The following is a 16,372-nucleotide window of genomic DNA, read 5'->3' as shown; positions in this document are numbered from 1 at the left end:
AGAGAGAGAGAGAGCGACAGACAGACAGACAGACAGACAGAGAGACAGAGAGAGAGAGAGAGAGAGAGAGAGAGAGAGAGAGAGAGAAAGAGAGAGAGAGAAAGAGAGAGAGAGAGAGATTGTGCCAGTAGGGGGAGGAGGGGGAGGAGTGTGCCCATCTCTAAAGTAGAAAGAACTCCTGTGTGGAGAGTGGGGCTATCTTCTTCCCCACAAACTTGGGAATTAAAGCTGATTTTGTTTTAACTCCTAAATAAGGCCCTATCTCTAACTGGGCATTGTGGCTGAAGGCTGCAGTGTTCAACCAGATAAGAACAATATGGAGCCAAGGGCACAAACACCAAAGGGCACCAACAGCAGGCAGTCTTGCTTGTTCTGAAGGGAATGGGTGGCACCGTGATGCAAACATAAGGAACTTGTATCCAGGCAAAGCCAAGTTTGATGACCTTTTGACACATGACAACGATCCACAGAATTGGCATAGCAGATAGAATGGGAGACATGGTGTCAGAGACCCTGGATTCGAGTCCCTCCTCTGTACTTGAAACACAAGTGACCTTGAACAAATAATTTTCCTTCTCTGGAACTCAATTTCTTCATTTAGACTAGACACTGGGGGAGATATGGAAAAATTAGATAGGGCTCTTAGCCTCAGGGATCTTTCATCCTATTGGGTGAGATGAGATAATGGGTTCAAACCATGTCAGCTGACTAAACCATCAGCTCTTCTACTTGGAAATAGTCCAAGGGCCCTTTGCCTTCAGTCCCAGGGCTATGTCCTCAACTTAGTCTAAACTTGGCCCCGACAGCCAAGACCTTGGGCTCACCCAGCACTGCAATCCTCCAGAATGTCCCCCCCCCCCGTTATTTTTTTAATTTTCTTTTTATTGTCATGCAAAACACACTTCCATCTTGGTCACTGTTGTAACCATAACCAAAACCCCAAAAGAAAACCATAAGTACACTTAAGAGAAGATGGTCCGCTTTGTTTCTCATCCATCTGACTCCATCAGTTCTTTCTCTGGAGACAGACAGCATTCCCCATCACAAGTCCTTCAGGATCGTCCCAAATCATTGCATTGCTGAGAGTAGCCACAGTTTCACAGATAATTATTGTGGGTTTTTCTCTTTTTCCTGGTCCTGCTTCTATAAACAGCTGCCTGGATCCATCATCTTTTTCTTCCTTCCATTCTCTCCCAGTCCCCTTGTGCCCTCTAAATGAGTGTTCCTGGAGCATATACACAAGAGGAAAGAGGGCATAAAATTGAAAACTAGGCTATAACAGAAACATATTTAAAAGGGTAGCCTCAGTTTCCTCATCTGCAAAATGAGCTGAAGAAGGAAATGGCAAGCCGCTTTGCCACAAAAACTTCAAATGGGGTCACAAAAAGTCAGACAAGACTGAAATGACTGAACAACAACAAAAAATGAATAAAAGCAATTGATGTAGTGCTTTCTGAGGGTAGATAGTCTTTCAAATTCCTAAGAAGTTCTGTTCTATCACGACTACTCATACTAATAAGGGTTTCTCTCATTTCTGGAACACTTTGACTCTTATGAAGTCCTTTTTTTTTTTTTAAACAACCCTCAGAGGTATATTGAATAAGAATTGTTATAGACATTTTATAGAAGAAGAAATTCCATTTCTGAAAAGATGAGGCACTTATCCATAGCAGGGACCTAATAAATGTGTTGAACTGAAATGAATTGCCCAGCTCATAGCTAGCAAGTGTTTGTTTGTTTGAAATCCTTACCTTCTGTCTTCGAATTGATATCGAGAATTGGTTCTAAGGCAGAAGAGTGGTCAGAATCAGGCAATTAGGATTAAGTGATTTGCCCAGAGTGACACAGCTAGGGAGTATCTGAGGCCACATTTGAACCCAGGACCTCCAGTCTCTAGGCCCAGTGCCTGAGCCACCCAGCTATCCTACAGCTAAGTGTTAAGAGTTGGAATTGAAACTCAAGCCTCCTAGCTCCAAGCCCAGTGTTTTTTATGCTATAATGCCTCCAGTTTTTTATGCTTTCTAAAATATATATATTTTTTGCCAATTACATGTAATAACAAATTTTCACATTTTCCCCCAGTTATATGATCTAAATGATCTCCCTCTCTCCTTCCCTCCCCTCTCTTGAAGCTGGCAAGCAATTCAGTCTGGACTATACATGTGTTATTACAAAAAAACATATTTCTATATTGTTCATTTTTGTAAGTAAATAATCTTATAAAACTAAAACCCCAAAACAGATACCTAAAAAAACAAGTGAAAAATCGTATGTTTTCACTTGCATTTATTCCAACTCCAACAGTTCTTTCTCTGGAGGTGGGTAGCATTCTTTGTCATAAATCCCTCAGAATTATCCTGGATCATTGTTCTGATGTTAGTAGCAAAGCCTATTACATCTGATCCATCTACAATATTGCTGTTCCTGTGCTCAGTGGTCTCCTGGTTCTGCTTATTTCACTCTGCATCAGTTCATGTAGGTCTTTTGAGCTCTTTCTGAAATCATCCTGTTCATCATTCCTTACAGCACAATTGTATTCCATCACTGTTCTATATCACAATTTGTTCATCCATTCTCCGACTGATGGACACTCCCTCAATTTCCAATTCTTTGCCACCACAAAAAGAGCAGCTATAAATATTTTTGTACAAGCAGATCCTTTCCCATTTTTTAAAATCTCTTTGGGATACGGACCTACTAGTGTTATTACTGAATCAAGGGGTATTTTCTGGGGCCACAGCTAACCAAAGAGGATATCATTTGCCAGATGGTTGACAGACTGGAACCAGTTACAGGAAGTCTGGGCAGGGCCCAGATTTATTTAGGCACTTTTCATTTTGCATCATCATGATATGTCTCCCAGAGGCAGATTTTCAAGCCTCTAAATCAGTAGCCCTCCACGTATGCCTACTCCACGTTTGCTTACAAGGACTGGGCTCTGTGGCCAGTCTCTTGTTATATCTGTTCCTGTCCTTTGATTCTTTTCTATTTATTATGGACTTATTTAACTTGAAATACAAATCTAGACTATAATAATTCATAATGGAAAATGTAAGTAAACCCAAATAACAGTAACCATTTATCAGTGACTCCATCTTAATCCCCTTCTAGTGGCTGTATTTATACATTCACATAGATGACAAAGGAAACGTGGCATAGGGACTAGAGGCCTGGGCTTGAACTCAGGAGAAACTAAGGTCAAATCCTGCTTCTCCTATTTACTACCTAGGCAATTAATGGCAAGTTTTGTAGGTACCAGGAGCCTCAGTTTCCTCATTTGTAAAATGGGAATTCTTACTCAGAGCTCAAATAAAATAATGTCCACAAAGTGTTTTGTAAACTTCAAAGGGCTTTAGAAATGTGGATGATCATTCCAGGTTTGTAGTCAGCCTGTACACTATTCTTCTAGACCTACCTTATTCTGCTTCATGTTCTTTTGTGGAAGGTCTTTCCATACTTAAAACTTCAATCTGAGATCTAGAGCTGGAAAGAGTCTCAATTCCTTCTACAGCTTAGGAAACTGAGGTCCTGGGAGGTGAGGTGACTTAAGATCTGACAAAATCATAGAGCTAAGATGGAAAGGACCTAAAGGCTCTTTAGTCAAATCCCTTTCTATTCCTTTTTCACAGGTGAGGACTAGAGGGCCAGGAAAGTTAAATAAGGTGCTCAAAGTCATACAGGTAGGGTCAATCTTAGATCACCTGTCTCCAGGGCAAGTATTCTTTCCAATATCTACATTTCTAATGACCATTATTCTGAATGATAGGAAATAACAATAATATTTATTTCAAAACCTCCAGGAACCAGAATTTACCTGGTTCCTTCAGCAGTGAGTAGAGTGTGTGTGTGGGGAATCCCCTCATTGGCACAAAACACAACCCCCCCCTCTGCTTTATAGAGATTATAGTAGAAAAATTCCTCACCTGGTGGCCAGTGCCCTGGTGATTCAATTCAACAAGCATTTCCCCCCCTAAACCCTTACTTTGTGTCTTAGTAACAACTCTAATACAAAAAGGGAAGAACTAGGCAAAAGGGTTGTGATTTGCCCAGCTAAGTAGTATCTGAGGCCACATTTGAACCCAAGACCTCCCCACTCTATGTCTAGTGTTCTACTGACAAGCATTTTTTAAATTCTTCTATGTCTGGCATTGTGCAAGGGACAGAGATCCCTGCCCTCAAACAACTTACAGTGGTGTGCCAGGCACCATACTAAGTGCTAGAAATCCAAACACAAACAGAAAGACAATCCCTCTCTAATGGGAGAAGACAAGTGGAGTGAGAAGGCATTGAAGAGTTAAGAACCTAGAGAGGCATAAGACTGGTTGGCTTTCCTTATGTGATTCCAGTCCCAAAGCCCATCCATATGGGACTCTCTCCTCATTGATGGAGATCAATACTTTGCTCCCATGTGAGGGATGGGGCAGACTTGGTGAGAGGAGAAAGGAGATCCCTTCAATCTGTATCAAGTATATCTGAGGGAAGATGGAAGATGCCAACCCTACTTTAGGCTTTCCTTATTCTCTCAAAGCTGGGAGCCAGAAGTTTAGAGACTCAGGGCAACTCCAAGACAATCAAAGCAAGCTACAGAGATTGGCTGGGTCTCATCTTGCCAACTTTCCCCGACCCCTCTCATAGGAGCAGGACATTCATCTCCACCAATGAGGAGAGAGTCCTGTACCAATAGGCTTTGGGACTGGGGTTACACTTAGATTCTGAAAATAAATAAATAAAACAAAAAAAACTAAAACTAAAACTAAAAAGGAAATTCTGGGAGAAACCAATAAATCAGAGGAAGGAGCCACAGAGAAAGTGTATACTTCCAGTGTGGAAAGTTCAGGGATAGAATGAGTTTTCAGAGTAAAGAAGTGACTGTTCTGGACAGAAAATGCGAAGAGTCAGGAGTGAAGCTCATAGAGGAATATATGCTGTTCACCTAGGTGAGCTTATGTATCTACAGACTTTCTTTCTTTTTTTAAACCCTTACCTTCCATCTTAGAATCAATACTGTGTCTTGGTTACAAGGTAGAGTGGTAAGGACTAGGCAATGGAAGTTAAGTCACTTGCCCAGGGTCACACAGCTAGGAAATGTCCAAGGTGAAATTTGAACCCAGGACTTGACTCTCAATCTAAAGAGAAACTGTGAAGATGGGATTAACTTTCCTCTCACCTAGTTTTAAATTTAATCACCAGAAGCGTGTATATACCCTACTTAACTCCTAAGTAGGGGAGGCCCACAACCCATGTGCTAAAGTGGATGACAACTCAGAAACGACTGACTGCCCCATGGGCAATCCTAAGCAAAGTTATAGACTGCAATTGGCCCCCATAAAGTGGAGGAAGGCACAGGAAATGACAAAAAGAAGGGTCTTTAAAAATGGCTACAACTTCCTGTAAGTCAGTCTTCCAGCTTTTTCAAGGCTGTAGAGGATCTTCTTCAGCATGGACCTGGGACTCTAGCATTTGGTAAGACTTCTTTTTTTTTTTTAAACAATATTTTATTTGATCATTTCCAACATTATTCATTAGAGACAAAGATCATTTTCTTTTCCTCCCCCCCTCCACCTCTCCCATAGCCGATGCACGATTCCACTGGGTATCACATGTGTTCTTGATTTGAACCCATTTCCATGTTGTTGATATTTGCATTAGAGTGTTCATTTAGAGTCTCTCTGCAGTCATATCCCCTCCATCCCTGCAGTCAAGCAGTTGCTTTTCATCAGTGTTTTTACTCCCACAGTTTGTCCTTTGCTTGTGGGTAGTGTTCTTTTCTCCTTGATCCCTGCAGATTGCTCAGGGACATTGCATTGCCACTAATGGAGAAGTCCATTACGTTCTCTTGTACCACAGTGTATCAGTCTCTGTGTACAATGTTCTCCTGGTTCTGCTCCTCTCACTCTGCATCACTTCCTGGAGGTTGTTCCAGTTCACATGGAATCCCTCCAGTTCATCATTCCTTTGAGTCCAATAGTATTCCATGACCAACAGATACCACAATTTGTTCAGCCATTCCCCAATTGATGGGCATCCCCTCATTTTCCAATTTTTGGCCACCACAGAGAGCACAGCTATGAATATTCTTGTACAAGTCTTTTTCCTTATTATCTCTTTGGGGTCCAAACCCAGCTGTGCTATGGCTGGATCAAAGGGCAGACAGTCTTTTGTTGCCCTTTGGGCAACAAAATTTCCAAATTGCCCTCCAGAATGGTTGGATCAATTTACAACCCCACCAACAATGAATTAATGTCCCTACTTTGCTACCTCCTCCCTTCCCCCTCCAGCATTCATTACTTTCCTTTGCTATCATGCTAGCCAATCTGCTAGGTGTGAGGTGATACCTCAGAGTTGTTTTGATTTGTATCTCTCTGATTATTAGAGATTTAGAACACTTTTTTCATGTGCTTATTAATAGTTTTGATTTCTTTGGCTGAAAACTGCCTATTCATGTCCCTTGCCCATTTATCAATTGGAGAATGGCTTGATTTTTTGTACAATTGATTTAGCTCTTTGTAAATTTGAGTAATTAAACCTTTGTCAGAGGTGGTAAGACTTCTCTGGGGACTTCTTCCCTTGGACTTTGTATTGGTGAGTGGAAAAAGCTAACCTTCCTTTCCTGACTTCTGGAGAAACTAACACCAGACAGGTCTCTCTCTCGGAGGAGGCTGCATGGGTGAACCCCTTGCTTAATTTACCTCTGGGCCCTCCACTTGGGGCTTCTGGAGCCCTGGTGGAGTAGAGTCAGGGGCTGAAGCAAATATTTAGGGTGATAAGCCAGATTTCTCACTCTGCCCTCTTTCATATTTCTCTACCTTTCTCTTTCCCTCCATTTTGTAAATAAAGCTGCTGAAAAGTCAGTTTTGACTTGAGTCATAATTTTAGCAACCACATTCTCTCATATTTTAGTCAAACCATTCATTTTAACCCTTAAATATCCTAGGTGCCTCCACTCATAAGCTTTCACAGGGCCCATCACCATATCCTTCCAGACTGGGTAGGACCTGCCAGAACCTATCTCTTCTGATATATCTTTCTCTAACCTAGGTTTACTTCTGCAACACAATAAGGACTTTAATGGAAGATATTTTTTTTATGTGCCTCAAAATAGTCCTTCTCAATGGCAGCATGATAATAAAAATAACAACAGTTGACTTTTAAATAGTGCTTTACAAACATTCCCTCATTTGCTCTTTTGAGAGGTAAGTTGTTCTGGCATGATGAATTCCATTTTACAGATGAGAAAACTAAAGCTTTTCTTATCAACTTGAGGTTCAGAGGCATTAAAAGACTCACCCATAGTCATATAGCTAGAATAGGAAGAGCCAGTATTAGGACAAGAACAGGAAGACCAGGATTGGAACTCTAAACTCAATGTTCTTTGCAGTGTCCTAATGATTACTTAGGTTTTCTTCAAATTTTTACTATATAAATTATTTTGCTATAAACAGAAGCTATGTTATTGTTTCATATTTTTTTTTAAACCCTTACCTTCAGTCTTGGAGTCAATACTGTGTATTGGCTCCAAGGCAGAAGAGTGGTAAGGGCTAGGGAATGGGGGTCAAGTGACTTGCCCAGGGTCACACAGCTGGGAAGTGTCTGAGGTCAAACTTGAACCTAGGACCTCCCATCTCTAAGCCTGGCTCTCCATCCACTGAGCTACCCAGCTGCCCCGTTTCATATTTTTTAAGAACTGTAACACACACAAATATGACACAGCTCCAGTGGATAAGAACTGAAACCAGAAAGAGGAAGTCATCCATGAAAGGAAGCTGAGGCCTTGCAAAAGTTGGGTAAATCAAAGCTATTCCACAGGGTTTGGCTGAAATGATTTAAAGGATTGTTTTTGTACTTTTGATAGGGAGATTCCGGAATGAGTCCCGTGTGATTTCCTGGCTCCCTGAAAGCTACTTGGAGGCTTCCTGAAAGAAAGTTGCAGAATATAGCTTATGGGGACCTTCAATAGATCCCCTTTAATATGTAACAAAATTCAATGGCCAACATCATGCTCAGTCAGAACATCATTCTAGGCTGGTTGGCATGGTTTGTGGCAGTACCACTTGTATCAGTGAGATCATGGAACCACAAGAGCCCCATACAATTCCCTGGATGGAGTCATCTCTAAGCAGGAAATCTAGAGTGGCTGCCTTTTCCCACACCCTGGAAAGGGGAGTAGAATCAGTATTTATTAAGATGAGAAAGGAGAATAGTAATTATATAGTTTACCAGTAATTATCTATCAATTATATAGTTTATTCAGACTAGAATAGACCTCCTCCCATCCAACTCTGCTCTGCAGAGTTCTTTTTATTAAAAGAACCTATGGATAATTAATGGATAGAGAGCCAAGCTTAGAGACGGGAGGTCCTGGGTTCAACGCTGGCCTTAGACATTGCCTAGCTGTGTGACCCTGGGCAAGTCACTTAACCTCCATTGCCAAGCCCTTACTTTTTTTCTGCCTTGGAACCAATACATAGTTTTAATTCTAAGATGAAAGGTAAGGGTTTTTTAGGAAAAAAGAGCTTACAGGGGGTCAGCAAGGTGGTACAGTAGATGGAACGCTGGATCCAGAGTCAGGAGGACCTTGGTTCACATCTGATCTCTAGACAGTTCCTAGCTGTGTAAACCTCCCTTGTCTAGCCTTTGCCCTTCTGGCAGCATTGATACTAAGGCAGAAAGCCTTTGAGATAAACAAAAATGACTCACAACCAACTGAAGTATGCTGACACCTCTGTGTAAGACAAACTTCCTCTAAGCTGAGCATGGAGAGAATGTCGGAATTGACAAGGCTGCAAGTGAAGCCATGAAACTTACAAGAGCAGCTTTGGCAAGTTGGAAAGAACTTCTTGGCCTTTGTGGAATCAGACTCACCTGACAAGTATTTATGGTGGCAGCACGGGCAGGGCACCAGATGGTCGAAGACAGTTGCAGATTGGGGGAGAAAGGATCTCATTACCTACCCAAAGCAAACTGAGCCTCTTGCCAAATTGCAGGATGCTAATATCCTGTGTGTACACAGTGTGACCATAAGCAAGAGGACTCTGAATGCTGGCCGTGGTTCCTGTTCGTTCACCTTCACAATCCCCAGAGAATGCTCAGTTGTCTCCTGCTAGACAGGATAGAGCTTTCTATGACAACTAAATTAATCCTTAGCAACCTAGGTTGGTCTTACTAAAAGGTTGTTATCACCAAGAAAAGAGAAGTTGGAATTTGTTTCTTTAATCCCTCTACCTGTAACTAATTTTTTTTTAAACCCTTATCTTCCATCTTAGAATCAATACTGTAGATTGGTTCTAAGGCAGAAGAGTGGTAAGGGCTTGGCAATGGGGGTCAAGTGACTTGCCCAGGGTCACACAGCTAGGAAGTGTCTGAGGCCAGATTTGAACCCAGGACCTCCCATCTCTGGGCCTGGCTCTCAATTCACTGAGCCACCCAGCTGCCCCTACTAATTTTTAATATGCATCAGCATCTTGCTAGTTCATTTCCTGCTTATAGCTCTGTTTATACCTAGCCTATCCTGAGTTAGGCTCACTCAGAAAGATCTGAATTCAAATATACACTACTTACTGGTCATGGGATTTATTAGCCCTCCCTCTGTGTACTCCACATTGGTTAGAGAAACCTACAATCACAGAAGCTCTCTTGGCTTCCACGCCACACTTTTGACTGCTCAAGGAAAGGGAACTAAGCCACCTCTAGAATTGAGTCACAACATGGAGTCATTGTAGTTCTCTCAGTTTCCACAATTAAACACTTGCTGTCCAAATCTCCTCCGTGATTTTCTGACAGTAGGAAGGGAAGTAATGTTTACTAACATCAGAAAAGTAGCCTGAAACTAGACTGTTATGGGATTCAATGTCTAAACAGAAAAGTTTGTATTTGATTCTGGAGGAGTTTTAAAATTTTCATCAGGAAGTGATAGAGTCAGATCTGAGTTTTAGGAAGACTATGTTAGCATTGATGCAGGGCGGGAAACACCAGAGGCAGGGAGATAGATCCATTAGAAAGATATTGCCAGGGCAGTTAGAGAATCAACCCTAGAGACAGGAGGTCCTGGGTTCCAGTCTGATCTCTGATACTTCCTAGCTGTGTGACCCTGGGTGAGTTGCTTAATTCCCATTGCCTAGCCCTTACAGCTCTTCTGCCTTGGAATAGATATTTAATTGACTCTAAGATAGAAGGTAAGAACTTAAAAAGAAAGGAAAATATCACCATAGTGCAGGCTAGAGGTGATGAGGGTCTAAACCAGGATAGTGGTGTGGGAATGGAAAGAAGGGGGCAGATGGGAGAGATAATATGGATATGAAGAGAAGAATCAAGGTCTCTGGTCCTCTTTACCATTCTCTTTATATTTGCTCTTCTAAGGAGACTGTCAGCCAGCACAAGCAGCCATTTCAGATCAGAAATGTCTTACCAAAAGATTTGATTCATATGTCCATGCTGGTGCTTCCTTTAACTGATCATATTTAATCCAATGACAAAAGGTTCTTCTGTGAAACTGTTTCAGTAATTTAAGGACCTATTAGGAACAAATCAGTAATAAAATGGGCTGGGCACCCAGCCAGGGTCAATGGATTACCAGAGACAAATATTGGCATCAAGGTGGTAGAGAGAGCTGAACTCCGGGTAGGGAAGCCTTGGGCTCTGTGACCCTGGGAGAAGTCACTTAACTTCTCAGGGTTCTGGGCAACTTTTAAAAAATCTCAAAAAGTAGCAGAGAAGGGGTAGCTGAGCTTTCCTCACCTTCTTTATATCATTTCTATTCAATAAAGTTATTTATTTGTTTTTTAAACTCTTACCTAGTGAATATCAGTTCCAAGACAGAGGAGTAGTAAGGGCTATGCAATGGGGGTCAAGTGACTTGTCCACGGTCACACAGCTAGGAAGTGTCTGAGGCCACTTTTAAACCCAAGACCTCACATCTCTAAACCTATTCGATCCACAGACTCACCTAGCTGCTTCTCAATAAACATTTATTAAGCACCTATGGTATACTAGGTTCACAAAAAGAGGCAAAGACATTGCCTGCCCTCAAGGCGATCTAGACAATCAATAAAACCGCAGTTCCAGTCCTTCTCCACAGGCAAGAAAATGCTGCCTTCCAAGGGCCTCCAGTGACAATGTAGGGACCCGGGAGTCCCTGGTTTCCCCCGACTGCACGCCACTGACTTGCAGCCCCCAGATCTGCTGCAGGGCTGCCTCCTGGAGGGGTAGGTAGCTCGGGAAGGAGGTAGTTAGGGGCTGAAGCAGGAGCAAAATTCCTCCGGTTTTGGTCCAGATCTTTAGGCTCTGCTCTATTGTCCTTCCCAACCTTGGCAGCCCACCCTATGGAGGAGACTCAGGCCCAGAGGCGGACAGCGCTTTGGCCGAGGTCATACAGCTTTCAGATGGCAGACTGGGGCCTTGAACGCCAATCCTTTGACTCTCGAAGAGAAGGGTGAGGAGGGTTGCATAGAAAGAGGCAGTGGGGCTGGGTCTAGGGAACTCGAGCCCCCGTATTTCTAAGGCTTCGCCCTATCTACCCGGCTGAGCGCCCTTCCACGTAATTCTCCCCGGTCCCCGGTCCCCGGTCCCCGGTCCCCGCCCCCTTTCCTATGCCGTGCCCCGCCAGGCTCGCTTTCGCGTTCTTGGGCCCCTCCCCCTTTCCTCTGGCCCCCAGTCTCGCTCTCGCGTCCCCTAAGCCCCGCCCCCTGTACAAGCGGTGCCTCGCTTCCCCTGCTCGTACGCTCCCCGTAAGGCCCCGCCCACCTCGCGCGCTCCCGCGCTTCTCCCTCTGGTCCTGCCCTGCTGGCCATTCGCCCTAGCGCCCCGCCCCGTGCTCCTCCTCCTTCTAGGCAGCCTGAGACTTAGTCCTCGGGAGTCGAGGTTTGGCGCATGCTGAGCTGCTGCCTTCGCCTCCGTGTCTCCGTGCCGGGCCTCGCGTTCCCGCTACCCTTCCTGCTGCCGCCGTCTCGGGCTCCGGGTCCGAGAGTCCGCCGCCTGCTCCTTCCAACCTTCGACTTCAGCTTCCGCCAGCCTCTCCTTATGAAGCCGGTCGTTGTGTTCGTGCTGGGCGGGCCCGGTGCCGGCAAGGGCACCCAGTGTACTCGCATTGTGCAGGTGAGAGCGGGGCCTGCAGCTTTGGGGACCCCTGACTACAGCTCCCGGCGTACCCCGCAATGCCGTCCCGTGGCCAAGGCGCTCGGAGCCTGTGGAGCATGCCGGGATCTGTAGTCATCTGATGGCGGGAGAGTGAGGCCGGGACCCCTAGAGCTAAGGTGCCTGCGGGGCATGCCGGGAAACGTAGTTTTCTAAGCACTGGGGAAGGGATGCCGGGACCCCTCCGAGTGCCCAGGGCCTGCGGGGAATGCCGGGATTTGTGGCGCCCAGGCCCACCACCGCCCCAGCCGGAGGGTGGGGCCTTGGAGCAGCCAAAGGTCATGGGCTAAGCGCCACGTAGCAAGCCCCAGGCTGGTGTCGGAGCCCTTCCCTGCACTGGACCTCAGTTTCCCCTTCTATACAGTGGGGAGCTGGGCCTAGATAGTCCCTAGAAGTCCCTGACATTCTGTGACTGCTTCATAGGTTCTCAGTTTTACCCGTTAGCCTTGGCAGGCAGTGTTCCAAGCCCTCCTCCCTACTTTGCTAGTCCATGGGGACCCCTTTCAGAGCCTCAGCTTGCTTGTCAACCCTGCTAATAGGGTTCCTTCTCTGTGCCTCAGTTTACCTTTTAGCCCTGGTAGTCAATGTTCTAATCCTTCATTCCCTGCTAGTCCATAGGGTCCCCCTTTGAGCCTCAGTTTCCTTCCTATTAAAACACTAGTCATAATTGTGCTCCCTCCAGCCCTACTAGTCTAATGCCTCGGTAAGAGAACTTTGTTGAACTCACAGGTGGCCAGGTGTCCCTCCCCAGCAGCCACAGGTGCCCTCTGATTGTTGGAATATGTGGAGGATAAAACTCTGGCTTGGCCCGCCAGGTGGGCATCTGTGAGACTGATGGCTACAAAAATGTCTAATCAGGAATTCTCTTTCCCTACCAAAAGGCAGCCCTCCCCCTCACCCCAAAGATCCCTGCAGAGATAGAGGAGCATCTCTTGGGGGTGGGAGGGGGTAGCCTAGGATCCTCCTGTCAGCCATACTATAGGGGGTAGGAGACCTAGCTGGACTTTCTAGAGGGGACTGTCTCCCTTTGCTTCTTGGGGTTTGAAAGTTGCAGTGGTGGAAGAATTCTGGATTGGGGCTCCAGACTCCTGACACTGATCAGTCAGTACATTAAGTATTTAATTATCTAGATTCTTTTGTATTTTTATTTATTTTGTTAAATATTTCCCAGTTACATTTAATCTGGTTTGGGCCACACTGGGGAATTTTGTACACCTTGAGTTTACTCTATAATCTAGTCCAACTTCTTTTATCACATGAAGAATCTGAGACTCAGAGATGACAAGTGACTTGCTCCAGTTTACAGTTAGTCTGGAACAGGATTTGAACCTATATTCCAATTCCCCATCTAGTACTCTTTCCAGTACAACTCATGGTAATGGATAAATGAGATAACAGATGTCAAATACTCTGTAGATGTGAATGTTATTATAAGTGCTGCGAGTATCTCATTACCATAAATTCCACCGTGAGAGAAGCGTTTTTGGAGCCAAGGTGCCTGAGAAAGTAGTTGGCAGCAGGAACTCAAGGGCATGCACCTTCTCCCAAGATCATGGAGTTCAAAGGGGTCTCAAAGGACACACAGTTTAAGCTCCATCTGAGCAAGAATAGCTGGGAGATGGACCACATGAGGCCTTGGTATGCCTTTCTGAAGCCTTTCAGAATCAGTGTGAACTTACTCCAGCCTGAGGCAGCCCATCTAGACTCTTGGGCAGTTTTTTTTCCCCCTTACCCCCCAGTCAAAATTTGCCTCTGCAGCTGAGGGGAAATGTATTGGCTCTGCATTTCCTTGTGGGTATGCCTGGGCTGAGAGTCATTGAAATGCTGGCCTCCAGAGAAGGAAGTGCTGCTGCTGGGAGACAATGGAGGGGCTTCTGAGTGGGCTCTCTAGCAGCATTCTAATCCCAAGAGAAGTGGTGCCCTTCCCAGCTCTCTGCCATAGCCCTTGATGGGAGAGGTGGGGGGCTGTGGAGCTGGCTAAGATCATTTCTTCCTTGGCCTCCCCTGCTCCAAAGCCTTTCCTATTTACTACTCCCTTAGATGCTACTATCCTGAGATTCCTCCTGGGTTCTTTTCTGGACCGTTCAAACAAAGTTGCTTTGCCCTGACTCTAAGTGAGATGTCATTGTATCTGAGATGTCTGTCTGTCCGTCTCTCTTTCTTTTTCTCTTGCTGCTCACTGGGTCAGAGGTTGTGAGCTCTACAGCTGGGTTTTGTAACCACAACTTCTTTTTTCTTTTAAGAAATAAAAACCCAACCCAACATGTTGACAAGGGAAATAATTTCCAAATTCCATTTTTTCTTTACTTCTGGATTATTTTTGCCTCTTTTCTGTCTGTTTTCTTAAAGGCAGAGGATAAAGGGGAAGATTGGGAAAAAAATAGTATGAAAGTCTTCTCAGATAATTTTAAATTAATAATAGCTCACAAACAAATACTAAATGATTTTCATAGTGTTTCAAGGCTAGTGGAATGAACACTGGTTTCATGTCAGATGAGCTGGATTTGAATTCTAAGTCTTTTACTCATGCCTTTAGCTGAGTGTCCTGTAGCTGAGCCTCAGTTTCTTTCTTTGAAGAGTGAGAAGATTGGACTAGATTAGAGGTTTTTAGCCTGGAGTCCACAGACTGCCCAAGGGACTTGTGGATAGATTTCAGTGAACTTGAATAGAAAACAAATATCTTTATTTTCACTTAACCTTTCACTTACATGCACTTAACCCAAAGCATGATTGGTGAGCTGGGGCCCCTTCTCAGGCTGCTCCAGATGGATCCAGAAGGGTCTGAGAGGGGAAGAATCCTTGACCTTGAGGGTCTCAAAGGACTCTTTAATCAGTCTAAATCTTTTGAGCTCATCAATCAATTTGCAAGTCCCCTCATCCCCTTCTTTACAGATAATATGAAATTGAAGCTTAGGGAGTTGACATCCTTGTCCAGCATCTCAGGGCCAGTAAAAGTCTGAGCTGGGAATTATCTCTTGGTCTCTCTCCCCAGCTTTCTCCAAGTCCAGACCTATTGCTAAACTCAAATCCCTATCTCCCTCCCTAAGACACTTGGCTAGGTTGTATTTTAGCTACGAGTTTAGTTAACATGGCCCACAAAATGTGCTCCCAGAAACCTATTAAGCAAAAAGAAAAATACCTCTACAATTTAGCAGTCAACTAGGTTGGTGCTTAATAAGCCTGTGTACAACTGTACCCTTATTTTATTTCTTTTAAAAACCCTTACCTTTCGACTTAGAATCAATACTGTGTTCTAAAGTAGAAGAGTGGTCAGGGCTAGGCAGTGGGGGTTAAGTGACTTGCCCAGGGTCACACAGCTAGGAAGTGTTTGAACTCAGATTTGAACCATCTCTGGGCCTGGCTCTCAATCCATTTAGCCACCCAGCTGCCCCCTTGTACCCTTATTTTAAAAGAGAAAGGATGATTGGGCTTTGACAAAGGTTAGTGAAATAGGACAGGTAGCTTCATTGTCTTCCACTTGAATTTGTGCTTTCATGTTGTATGTTTTTGCTTTTCCCTCTTTAACATTTCAGTTGTTCTTTAGGCTGGGATTGAGTTGTCCAGGGTGGGAGGGCTAGTTGCAGTGAAATCTTATTCGTGGGTGGGTTTGAGCCACCTCAGATGACGTCTGTGGGATTTAGGGATGAAGCCTGTGATTCAGTCAGGAATCACTTCCACGCCCAAAGCAATATCACCCCCTGCTTTACTGAATTAAAAATAACCTATGGGGTCTGGGGCTGGACTTTCTCTTTCCCCATCTGGCCACAGCAATGGCTGCTAACACCATTGTGAATCTTTGTCCTTTTATTATGAACTTGAGTTCCTGGATTATCTAGACTCCTAGAGTCACTCAAGCCTTCTAGACTTTGTGGGACAGCCTCCTAGGGATTCAAAGCCCCTGCTAGGAAGCACAGATCTGGAGCTCCATCTGCTCTGCCCCACTTTCTCTTTCTTGCCCTCCCTCTGAAGTCTTTTCTCCTTCCAAGCTCTTTCAGTTTGTCTAGACCAGAAGTATCCCATTGGTAGGGCTGAATGCAGTCCATAACACTCCTGAGTACTGCCTGAACCAGATTAAAATGTCACTGGGAAATAGTGAACAAAATAAATAAAAATACAGTAAAACATAGATAATGTTAATATGTGGCCTTGGGGATCTTCATGTATGGGTTAGAGGCCTTGGTTTCTATTTAACACCACTGGTGTAGACATCTGGGCTTCTTGATTTCCCTGTTTCCCTCCCACC

General features: G+C 44.4%; 1 protein-coding gene across 1 annotated transcript in view; it reads left to right on the top strand.

Moving 5' to 3' along the window:
• The first annotated feature begins 11,669 nt into the window (after positions 1-11,669).
• Positions 11,670-16,372, top strand: part of CMPK1 (cytidine/uridine monophosphate kinase 1) — a 28,965-nt gene continuing 24,262 nt past the window's right edge. Inside the window, exon 1 of the mRNA XM_001374804.5 lies at positions 11,670-12,090. Coding sequence (XP_001374841.2) covers positions 11,866-12,090 — 225 coding nt within the window. The 5' untranslated portion in view covers positions 11,670-11,865. The remainder of the gene's footprint in view (positions 12,091-16,372) is intronic.

The sequence above is a fragment of the Monodelphis domestica genome, chromosome 2 (assembly GCF_027887165.1).
Source record: "Monodelphis domestica isolate mMonDom1 chromosome 2, mMonDom1.pri, whole genome shotgun sequence".
Classification (NCBI taxonomy): Eukaryota; Metazoa; Chordata; class Mammalia; order Didelphimorphia; family Didelphidae; genus Monodelphis; species Monodelphis domestica.
Note: the sequence above shows the minus strand (reverse complement) of the source record. Positions and strands in the feature narration are given on the sequence as shown.